General features: G+C 37.1%; 1 protein-coding gene across 2 annotated transcripts in view; it reads left to right on the top strand.

The window, feature by feature from the left end:
- Positions 1-12,280, top strand: part of STXBP3 (syntaxin binding protein 3) — a 70,614-nt gene that overhangs the window by 33,702 nt on the left and 24,632 nt on the right. For both annotated transcript variants that reach the window (XM_032249906.1, XM_032249905.1), the window contains exons 9-11: positions 2,146-2,270; positions 5,605-5,700; positions 5,832-5,889. In XM_032249906.1, the coding sequence (XP_032105797.1) occupies positions 2,146-2,270; positions 5,605-5,700; positions 5,832-5,889 (279 nt within the window). The remainder of the gene's footprint in view (positions 1-2,145; positions 2,271-5,604; positions 5,701-5,831; positions 5,890-12,280) is intronic.

Below are 12,280 nucleotides of genomic sequence, written 5' to 3'. Positions count from 1 at the left end.
CCAGAGGGCTAAGAAGCGATATTACAGTAGCTGGAGAATGAAGAAAAGGAACTGTTGCTAGTTTAGAAGAGGAGTTGTGCCAGGAAACTACCAATTACAATACTGTATAATAAATAGAATGAGAGAAGAATACACAGAGTATAATGGGAATATAGTCTCGGGCTTATCTTCTAAATTGGGAGTACTGGAAGGCATCTCAAGAAGAAGAGGCCCTTGAGCTTAAAGAATGAGTATAACCTGATAAAAGAAGGAGTTTATTGCATGGAAAACAGGATTCTTCTGGTAGAGGCAATAGAGAAAATGGCAAAATCCACAATTTAAACAATGTGGCTGGAATGGAAGATATAAACTTAGATGTTAGGTTAGTTACCTTAAAAGTTACTTGTTTTTGGTTTAGAGGCCTAGTGAAGGCTGTTATTCTGCTTGTAGTTTTGAAGACAGCGTGGCTTAGTACACATAGTAGGTAGTGAATAAATGTTTATGAAATGAAGAGATCTACAATCAAATGTCCCTTTAGTCCTTTATGTTTTCAGCGGAAAAAGAGTAAAATCCACAAAAATTAAACCTGTCCTTTCCGTTCTCTCTGCATGGAAAATTAATCATCCTTCAAATACTTGATACCTTTCCTTTATTCAGGAACACCTGATAAAGTGTCACCTCATTTTTGAAGTCTTTCCTGACTCTTCAGGCCAAGTGATGCTTCCTTCCACATGCTATCATAAGTCCTAAGCCTGCTAAAGAACTTATATTGCACTTTTTCCTGTTTATTTCTGAAGATTCGTAGCTTATATTTTTGAGGGCTTACTGTGCTGTGTTTCATGGTATGATTATATTTAATCTTTACAATAATCTTATAAGGCAAAGATTCTGTAATTGTATTTCATTTTACAAAGAGAATACTGGCATATAAACAGGCTAAGCATTTTGTCCAAACTTGTACTGCAAGAATATGGTCAAGACTGCACTCAAATTCAGACCTCGTTGATTCAGAGGCTGTGCTCTAAACCACCATATTATACTGTCTCAAAATTTAATTAAATGAGTATGCCTAACTTTAAAATATTTTTAAAATCTAGCCTATATAATTTACCTGTTATATGTAAATAAATAGAAAATGTTTGTATAATGAGCTGTAGTTATGTTACTGCTTCAAATAATCCAAAGAATTTATTACTTTTAAAATGAAGTGTGAAAGATACTGACGTTAACAATAAATTTTTCTGCACTGTTCACTGTTCAGTGATTAGTGATATCTGTGAATTAATTATAACAAGGCTTTCATTGTGATTTATCGTCTTAGTTTGTATCAAAACAGCCTTTTAATGTAGCACAATGGTTATGCTATTGGAGCAGACCTGTGTTTGAATCTCCATTCTGCCTCTTACTACCTGTGTGATTTGGGCAAGTTACTTCATTTCAGGCCGCAATGCCCTCATGGTGTACTAGAGATAATAATACCTGTCTCACAGGATTACTAAAAGAATTAAATGAAATAATCCATGTATTTTTGTTTAGCCAAATGTTCAATACATAGAACTCAGATCATAGCTACAATTTATAATTTATATCAGTTTTGGTGCCTTTGGAACTGAATTCATAAGAAAATAGATTTAGTGCAAACAAAATGTTACTTTTTAAAAGTAATTTTCAGGCCATTATACAGTTGTCCCTTGGTAAAACACAGAGGATAGGAGGGTTGGTTTCAGTACCTCCTGTGTATACCAGAATCCACGCATTCTCAAGTCCTACAGTCAGCCCAGGAGAACCCATATATCTGGAAAGTCAGACCTTCATACATGCAGGTTTCACATCCTGAGAATACTGTGTTTTCTATTTGTATTCAGTTGAAAAAACTCTAAGTGTGCCCACACAGTTCAAACCCACGTTATTAAATGTATCCTCTTACTCTAGTCACAAAAGCTTTTAATTATGTAGTCTTCATTTTTTCTCTCTTGTGCTACTCAGATTTTTCTTTGTTTTATTATAACTTCACATTCTTAAGACAACCATTTGTTTTGTTGTATGTTTTTGGTGGGGAAAAGGGACAGAACTTAGGAAAAGGCTGCTTTGTATTCTAAGATATTAAAAATACGTTCACATTAAGAAATTGAAGCTGCTTAAGATTATTTTATCTTGTTATTCTAGGGTAAAACTCATTCACAGCTCTTAATAATTGATCGTGGCTTTGATCCTGTGTCCACTGTCCTGCATGAACTGACCTTTCAGGCAATGGCATATGATCTACTACCAATTGAGAATGATACATACAAGCAAGTATAACTTGAAGGGCATATAAAGGGCATATACAAACAGGATAGAATATGAGCTTTTAATGATTTATATAGGCATCAGAAATCTGAAAGCCCCTGTAACCTTTTGTATTCAGTGACTATCCTTCTGTTATTCCTGCAGTTACAGTCTTTGACAGATATGTTGAACTTGTAAGTTAAAGCATAATTTGATTGCTTTGGAGCAGTTTTGGTGTGTTTGCTTCCTTAACTATGTTACAACAGAGCTACATTTAAACACATGGAATTTGGGCCTTTTACTCATGTTAAAAGTAAATACCAGGCTCGCTATCATGTTTATTGAAGTAGAAACCATATTCAAAATTGTTAGGCTATAATTATTCAGAATCATGCATTCAAAAGTATATGTGTCTTATCAACGTAACGTATTTTAAAAGATCAGAACATTGGAAAACTAAACAGGATGGCTATTGAAAACAGCAGGCATAGTTTTACCATTTTGGTACTTTTTACTGAGTTAATCTTGGCATAAACACTTATTTTAAAAGTAATGTCAAATAAAAACATGAAAAATGAAATAGTTTTTCTATCAAGGAATCATCTTACTGCATCTCTGTATCATTCATTTATGGGTGTGCATTTGTATTACATACATTACAGATGTTATTTGATATGATTTTTAAATACAAACTAGTGTTTGTCAGCTAAGATTTACTGCTTGAGTACAGTAGTAAAAATGAAAATTAGTTTTCTGAAATTTTATGTTTAAAGTAACTTGGTAGTTTTATTAGATTAAGATATAGACACTTGTGATAGTTATAATACTTTTTTTCTTAAATATTGTTAAAATTTGTATTTCCTATTGTATTTTTATTTGCATTCTGGTTGGATCTGGTTTTCTGAGTTTGTCTCTGTATTATCTGTATTAATATTAGATAACATAGCTATTTTTCTAAAAGTGATTTTAAGCAGTTTATTCAGAGGGGATATTACTTAACCTCTGTTACCCTTTAGGTCTGTAAACCTGCATTGCTTAAGAGATTTCGAAGAGAATTAATAAAACAATGGATAGTAAAGGATTTAGTTCCAGACCATAGATATAAATTTTAGATATTTCTAACCTAATATTTAAAATATGTATTTCTTTAGGTTCACTGGCAAGCAAAGCAAGTTTTAATTTTTTTAAAGTAGAGATTTTTTTTTTTAAAAAGCCACTATGCCCCCTTCTTTCAGAGATAAGAAGTTCAGAGATAAGAATTAGATGGGAGTAAAGCTCCCTGTGGTTTGTGCTCCATTACCATTTTGTTTTGTTTTGAGACAAGAGTCTTGCTCTGCTGCTCAGGCTGGAGTGCTGCGGCATGATATTGGCTCACTGCAGCCTCTGCCTCCCGGGCCAAGTGATTCTCCTGCCTCGGCCTCCCGAGTAGCTGCGATTACAGGCACTTGCCACCATGCCTGGCTGATTTTTGTATTTTTAGTAGAGACGAGGTTTTGCCATGTTGGCCAGGCTAGTCTCGAACTCCTGACCTCAGGTGATCTGCCTGGCTTGACATCCCAAAGTGCCAGGATTACAGGGGTGAACCACCATGCCCAGCCTCCATCACAATTTTTTTTTGGAAACAGAATACAAAGCAGGAAGCTCTAAGGGTCCAGATTCAAGTTTTCATATTGGTGACCTCTTTAAATTTTACTTTTTTGGGGGGTGTGTGGGATACAGTCTCCCTCTGTTGCCCAGCCTGGAGTGCAGTGGCTCGATCTTGGCTCACAGCAGCCTTCGTCTCCTGAGTTCAAGCAATTCCTGGCCTCAGCCTCCCAAGTAGCTGGGACTGCAAGTACACACCACTGTGCCCAGCTAATTTTTGTATTTTTAGTAGAGATAGGGTTTTGCCATGTTGGCCAGGCTGGTCTGAAACTCCTGGCCTCAAAGGATCCACCCTCCTTGGTCTCCCAAATAAATTTACTCTTAAAATGGAATATTTGTCTCCTGAGTATTGTCAGGCTTGCTACTCTTATCTTTATTTACAGATCGCTTATAAGTCAAAGGTATTGTATAAGAACAAAGTGATAGGTTAAATGACAAAAGGGCTTTCATCCTTAGTACTGTAGCCTTATATAATTGAGCACAGTGATTCTGTCTTTGGACATCTGTAATACAGGTGGATGGTTTTATAGATTGATGTATAATTTGGGGGATTTTAGAAATGATTTATATTCATATAGCAGAAGTCTACGTGTATTCTTTGTAGTTCAGAGCTAGGAAAACTCAGTGCAGTCCTTCCTGATCTTGACTCAGGAAATCAGTAGTTCCAAGGATGATTCGGACCTCTCTAGTTCCACAAATGGAAGGAGGGTGTCTGCATAAAAAGATAAGGGGAATCAGGAAGCGCATTTTGAGTACCATCATGAACCCCTTAAATTGTTGCTTACTTAAGTAGAATTCATTAAAGCTATCACAATTTTTATAGCTTACATATTTTTTTTCTCTCATTTCCTTTCTCATTCTGTAGAGATATGGTTATAGGGTTGGGGAAGAATAAAGAAACAGATGATATGTGTTTCTGAATTTTGTACCAATTCTGAAACACCTTCAATATTTAATAGATTATATTGGGGATGATATTCCTGTTCTTATTTTTTCTTTTCTTTTTTGAGACAGAGTCTCACTGTGTCACCCAGGCTGGAGTGCAGTGGTGTGATCTCGGCTCACTACAAACTCCGCCTCCCAGGTTCAAGCAATTCTCCTGCCCCAGCCTCCAGAGTAGCTGGGATTATAGGTATATGCCACCACACCCCACTAATTTTTTGTATTTTTTGTAGAGACGGTGTTTCACCATGTTGGCCAGGCTGGTTTTGAATTCCTGACCTCAAGTGATCCGCCCACCTCAGCCTCCCAAAGTGCTAGGATTATAGGCATCAGCCACCGCGCCCAGCTGATATTCATGTTCTTAATGGAGTTTTGATCATTGTACCGTGGGTTATTAGCACATCGAAACAGTGTTTTAGGCAATTAGATCACAAATCGTTAGTATATTCAGCCTTGTTCTTAAAGTCAATTGTAGGACATTGAATTTTTGCTTTATAAGGTACAGTTTTGCTGAATTAAAACTCTGTAATAATGACACCTAAACCTAACATTTGAAAATGTCTTGGTAGGCTTAGCACTTTTATTTTTAATGTAAGGATATGCCGTACGGCAATATGCCGTAGTTTTGAGTAGGTATTCATTACCCCTCTAAAACAGTGGATTGTACTTTTCAGTTTCTTGAGTTGTGTCTTGAAATTGTTTGTAAAAATACTTCTTTTGCTTTTGGAGGGAAAAAAATCCAAAAGTTTTAGTGTTTCTGTCTACTTGTAGATATAAAACAGATGGAAAAGAAAAGGAGGCCATCCTTGAAGAAGAAGATGACCTCTGGGTTAGAATTCGACATCGGCATATCGCGGTTGTGTTAGAGTATGTGAATCCATTTTAATTTTTATTCCATATTTTTTAGACACTATGCGATAGTACATTTTGTAATCTTAAAATAGTTCTGTAAAGAATTACATCTTAGAAATTTAAAGAATTCTCTCACAATTTGACAGGGAAATTCCCAAGCTTATGAAGGAAATTTCATCAACAAAGAAAGCAACAGAAGGAAAGGTAAGAGCCTTACTTAACTTTCAAAATAAGAGTGAAGGTGAATTTTAAAGTTTGTTGAAAATCTTTATTTTATTTCTTTAACTTTTTATTTTGGGAAAGTTCTAACACAGAGGTAGATAATGAACTCCTACATACCCATTACCTAGTTTCAGTAGTTAACAACATTTTGTCTGTCCTGCTTCATTAAATTTTGTCTTGTTGTATTTTATTTTTTGAGACAGAGTCTCACTCTGTCACCCATGCTAGAGTGCAGTTGCACCATCTTGGCTCACTGCAACCTCCACCTCCCAGGCTCAAGTGATTCTTTTGCCTCAGCCACTCAAGTGGTGGGGATTACAGGCGTGCACCACCACCACACACAGCTAATTTTTGTATTTTTAGTAGTGATGGGGTTTCACCTTGGCCAGACTGGTCTCAAACTTCAGGCCTCAAGTGATCTGCCCACCTCAGTGCTCAGATTACAGGTGTGAACCACCGTTCCTGGCCCTAAAGTTTATTTTAAGACCGTTTAGTCAATTTTATCAATGCATTTTTGGGATTTTACACTGAGATACAACTTATAAGTAAAATAGACAAATCTTAAATGTATAGTGGATAACTTTTACTTATATATACACTTGGAACCACCACCTAAATCAAGATACAGAACACTTTCATCATTCCAGAATATTCTCTCTTTTCCTTTCCCAGTCAGTACCCATCCTTCCAGAGGTAAACTCTTCTAATTTTTATCACCAGAGAGCCTGTTCTTGAACTTCACATAATGAGATTCACCTGTGTTGCATATTTTAGTAATTCATTTATCTTTCATTTGTGTATAGTAGTAGTAATACCATTATATAAATATACAACAGTTTGTTTATCTTGTCTCCCTTTGATGGACATTTAGTTTGTTTCCAGTTTGGGGTTATTATGAACAAAGCTGCTATGGATTTTTTTTGTACATGTCATTTGGTGGACATACACACCTTCTCTTGGGTATAGGTTGTAGGGTAGGATTATGTTTAGCTTTAATAGGTAATGCCAAAAGTTTTCAAAGTGTTTGAACCGATTTACATCCCCATCAGCAATAATTGAGTGTTCTAGTTGCTCCATATTGTCACCAACACTTGATATATTCTTGTTTTTTAATTTTTGTAAGATTTTTCGTTATATGAGGTGGTATCTTATTGTGGTTTTAATTTTAATTTCTCTGATGTTCTTGCTCATATTGGCCATTTGAATATTTTATTTTGCAAAGTGCCTATTGAAGGTCTTTTGTCCATTTTTAATTGAGTTGTCTGTTTTTCTTATTGATTTATAGAAGTTATTTTCTGGATATGAGTCCTATACATGTATTTATGTATGTATATATCTTTTGATAAACAGAATATCTCAATTTTAATGAAATCTAGTTTATCAATTTATTTCTTTTATAGTTTCTCTGTGTCCTACATACGAAGTCTTGGCTTACCCTGAGGTCATTAACATATTCTCCTGTTTTCTTCAGGAAGATTGATCATTTTAGCTTTTACACTTAAGTCCATAATTCACTGTATTAGTCCATTCTCATGCTGCCATGAAGAAATACCTGAGACTGGGTAATTTATAAAGAAAAGAGGTTTAATTGACTCACAGTTCCACAGGGCTGCAGGAGGGAAAATGAGCACTGAGCAGAGGGGGAAGCCCCTTATAAAATCATTAGATCTTGTGTGAACTCACTCAGCATCACAAGAACAACATGGGGCAAAGTGCCCCCATGATTTAGTTATCTCCCCCTGGTCCTGCCCTTAGCACATGGGGATTATTACAGTTCAAGGTGAGATTTGGGTGGGGAAACAGAGCCAAACCATATCATTCCATCCCTGGTCCCTCCCATATCTCACCTCCTCACATTTCAAAACACAGTCATGCCCTTCCAGCAGTCCCCCAAAGTCTTAACTCATTCCAGCATTAACCCTAAAATCCAAATATCATCTGAGATAAGGCAAGTCCCTATAAAATCAGAAACAATTTAATTACTTCCTAGATACAATGGGGATACAGGCATTGGGTAAATACACCTATTCCAAATGGGAGAAATTAGCCAAAACAAAGGGGCCACAGGCCCCATGCAAGTCCAAAATCCAACAGAGCAGTCATTAAATCTTAAAGTTTCAAAATGCTCTCCATATTTCACATCCAGGTCATACTGATGTAAGAGGTGGACTCCCATGATCCTGGACAGCTCTGCCCCTGTGGCTTTGCAGGGTAGATATCCCCTCTCCCAGCTGCTTTCATGAGCTGGTGTTGAGTGTCTACAGCTTTTCCAGGCACATGGTGCAAGCTGTTGGTGGATCTACTATTCTGGGTTCTGGAGGATGGTGACCCTCTTCTCACAACTCACTAGGCAGTGCCCCAGTGGAAACTTGGTGTGGAGGTTATAACCCCACGTTTCCTTTCTGCACTACCCTACCAGAGGGTCCCCACGAGGGCTCCACACCTGCAGCAAACTCCTGCCTGGACATCCAGACATTTCCATACATCCTCTGAGATCTAGGCAGAAGTTCCAAAACCTCAGTTCTGACTTCTGTGCACCCTGTAGACCCAACACCACATGTAAGCTGCTGGCTTTCACCATCTGAAGCAATGGCCTGAGCTCTACATTGGTCCCTTTTAGCCACAGCTGGGATATTGGGTACCAAGTCTCAAGACCACACAAAGCAGCAAGGCCCTGAGCCTAACCCACAAAACCATTTTTTCTTCCTAGGCCTCTTTACCTGTGATGAGAGAGGCTGCCATGAAGGTTTCTGACATGCCCTGGAGACATTTTCCCCATTGTCTTGGTGATTAACATTTGGTTCCTTGTTTCTTATGCCAGCTTGAATTTCTCCCCAGAAAATGAGTTTTTCTTTTCTGTCACATCATCAGGCTGTAAATTTTTCAAACTTTTATGTTCTGTCACCTCTTGAACACTTTGCTGCTTAGAAATTTCTTCTGCCAGATAACCCTAAATCATCTCTCTCAAGATGAAAGTTCCACAGGTTTCTAGGGCAGGGGCAAAATGCCACCAATCTCTTTGCTAAAGCATAGTAAGAGTCATCTTTGCTGCAGTTCCCAAGACATTTCTCATTTCCATCTGATATTGCCTCAGCCAGGACTTCATTGTTTATATTACTGTTGGCATTTTGGGCAAAGCCATTCAAAAGCCTATAGGAAGTTCCAAACTTTCCCACATTTTCCTGTCTTCTTCTGAGCCCCCTAAACTGTTCCAACCTCTGCCTGTTACCCAGTTCCAAAGTTGCTTCCACATTTTTGTGTGTCTTTACAGCCACACCCCACTCCTGGCACCAATTTACTATATTAGTCCATTCTCATGCTTTTATGAAGAAATCCTTAGACTACATAATTTATAGAGATTCAGTTGACTCACAGTTCCACATAGCTGCAGAGGTCTCAGGAAACTTACAATCATGGTGGAAGGCACCTCTTCACAGAGTGGCAGGGGAGAGAATGAATGCCAAGTAAAGGGGGAAGCCCCTTATAAGACCATCATATCTGATGAGAGCTCACTCACTATCACAAGAACAGCATGGGAGGAACTGCCCTCATGATTCATTTATCTCCACCTGGTCCTACCCTGGACACGTGGGGATTATTACAATTCAAGGTGAGATTTGGGTGGAGACACAAAGCCAAACCATGCCATTCAGTGACATTAATTTTGGTATATGATGTGAGGTAAGGGTCTAGGTTCATTTTATTTCGGTATGCATATCTGATTACTCAAGCAGTGTTTGTTGTAAAGACCATCCTTTGACCATTGAGTTGCAGTGATACATTTGTTATAAATCAAATGAACATAAATATGTGGGTCTGTGGATTCCATGTTCTTTCCCATGGTCAATTTGTCTATCCTTGTACCAAGACCACACTGTCTTAACTACTGTATCTTTGTATTAGCTTTGAAATTTGGTAGTATAAGTCTTCCAGCTTTGTTCTTCAAGATTGTCTCAGCTGTTCACAACCTTTGTCTTTTAATACAAATTTTAGATTCTGCTTGACAATTTCAACAAACATTTAGCTGAAATTTTGATTGGGATTACATGAATCTGTACAACAACTTGGGAAGAACTAGCAAAAACATTGAGTCTTCTGATCCATGAACATAGAATATAGCTCCATTTATGTAGGTAGTTGTTCATTTATCTCAGCCGCATTTTATAATTTTCATTTTAGTTGTATTGCACATTGTTCTTTGATTATTTCTAGATATTTTATTTTTTGATGTTATAAGTGGTATTTTTAAAATTCGATTTTACTTTATTAGTATATAAAATGTAAATGGTTTTTGTGTATTCACCTTGAATCTGGTGACCTTGCTAAATTTATTTTTTAGTTCTAATACTTTATTTATAGATTGACTTTTTTGTTTGTTGTTTTTAAGAGATGGGACCTCTGTTGGCCAGGCTAGTCTCAAAGTCCTAAGTTCAAGCAATCCACCCACTTTAGCCTCCCTAGTAGCTGGGACTACAGGCAGGTACCAGTGCACTTAGCTGGATTTTTTATATGCATAGTAATATCATCTGTGAATAAAGAAAGTTTAGTCTCTTCTAAATTAATTTTCCAAGGTTGTCCAAAGGCGAGAATACAGTCATGGGTTCTTAGTTTCTGTTTGAGCAAGTAAATTCCCTTCCTCATCCCTCTTTTCCACTTACCACTAGAGACAGAAACTAATAACCATGGCTTCAGGCTGCAAAAAGCTGAAAACAGAACAGAACAACAACAAAATAAGGCGGATTAGACAAGCTTGTCATACATTTTAAATGTTTTTCTTAGTAGGTAATACCTCCTGGTTCTGGCTAATATCTGTAGTATAACATGAAATCAAACTGGTGATAATGAGCATCCGTGTCTCATTCCCAGCCTTATGGGAAATGAATTCAATATTTCATCATGAAGTATTATGTTAGTTTTAGGTAGTTTTAGTCTTTTATCAGATTAAAGATGTTCCTTTCTATTCTGAGTTTGCCAACAGGTTTCCTTTTTTTCTATTTCTTTTCTTTCTTTCTTTTTTTTTTTTTTTTTTTTTTTTTTTTTTTTTTTTTTTTTTTTTTTTGAGACAGGGTCTTGCTCTGTCACCCAGGCTGGAGTGTGGTGGTGCAGTCTCAGTTCACTGCAGCCTTAACCTCCTGGGCTCAAATGATCCTCCCACCTCAGGCCCCCAAGTAGCTGGGACTATAGACATGCACCACCACACCCAGCTAACTTTTTTGTGTTTTTAGTAGAAATGAGATTTCACCATATTGCTCAGGCTGCTCTCAAACTCTTGAGCTCAGGCAATAGGCCTGCCTCAGCCTCTCGAAATGCTGGGATTACGGGCATGAGCCACCACACCTGGCCTGTTTCTGTATTCTTTTAATCTGGAAAATTCAATGTTGGATTTCATCAAAGGCACTTTGATACTATCTTTTTTTTCTCCTTTATTCTTTTAATGTGATGAATTACATTTATTGACTTACTAACATAAAAGTAACCATTTCTAGAATAAACTGCACTTGATCATGATGCGTTATCCTTTTTCTCTATCACTGGATTTTGTTTGCTAATATTTTGCTTTAGAATGTTTGCTTCTATATTTATGAGAGATATTTGTCTGTGGTAGTCCGTTTTTGTAATGTTCTTGTCAGATTTTAGCAGCAAGATTATTTTGGTCTTATGAATTGTGATCCGCACACCGTCATTTCATTCTCTGAAAGAGTTTATGTAAGATTGCTATTACTTATTCTGTTGCTGGTTGAAAGAATTCACCATTGAAGCAGTGCAGACATGGAGATTTCTTTATAGGGTAGTTTTTTATTATAATTCATTATAAGTTATTTAATAGATACAGAACTCTTTAGATTTTCTTTCTTATATTAGTTTTGGGATATCTCATTTTTCAGGGAATTTGTCTATCACATCTAAATTGTGAAATGTCCTCTTATCCTTTCAATATGTATAGAATCTGTAGTTAGATTTTATTTACTAATCTTGATATTGTTAATTTGCTTATTTCCCCGTATGTTATTAATATCCCCTACAGGCAGGTGTGGTGGCTCACACCTGTAATCCCAGCACTTTGGGACGCCAAGGTAGATGTATCACCTGAGGTCAGGAGTTGGGGACCAGCCTGGCAAACATGGTGAAATCCCACGTCTACTTAAAAAAAATAAAAAAATTAGCAAGGTTTGGTGACGCATGCCTGTAATCCCAGCTACTCAGGAGACTGTGGCAGGAGAATTGCTTGAACCTGGGAGGCAGAGGTTGTAGTGAGCAAAGATGGTGCCACTTCACTAAAGCCAGGACAAAAGAGTGAGACTCTGTGTCAAAAAGAGAAAAAAAAAATCCCCTACATATGTTATTAATATTTCAAAGAACCCACTTTTGACTT

Source organism: Sapajus apella, unplaced genomic scaffold (genome assembly GCF_009761245.1).
Source record: "Sapajus apella isolate SASKATOON/1434 unplaced genomic scaffold, GSC_monkey_1.0 scaffold69, whole genome shotgun sequence".
Taxonomy (NCBI): domain Eukaryota; kingdom Metazoa; phylum Chordata; class Mammalia; order Primates; family Cebidae; genus Sapajus; species Sapajus apella.
The sequence above is the reverse complement of the archived record's forward strand: the minus strand, read 5'-3'. Positions and strand labels throughout refer to the sequence as shown.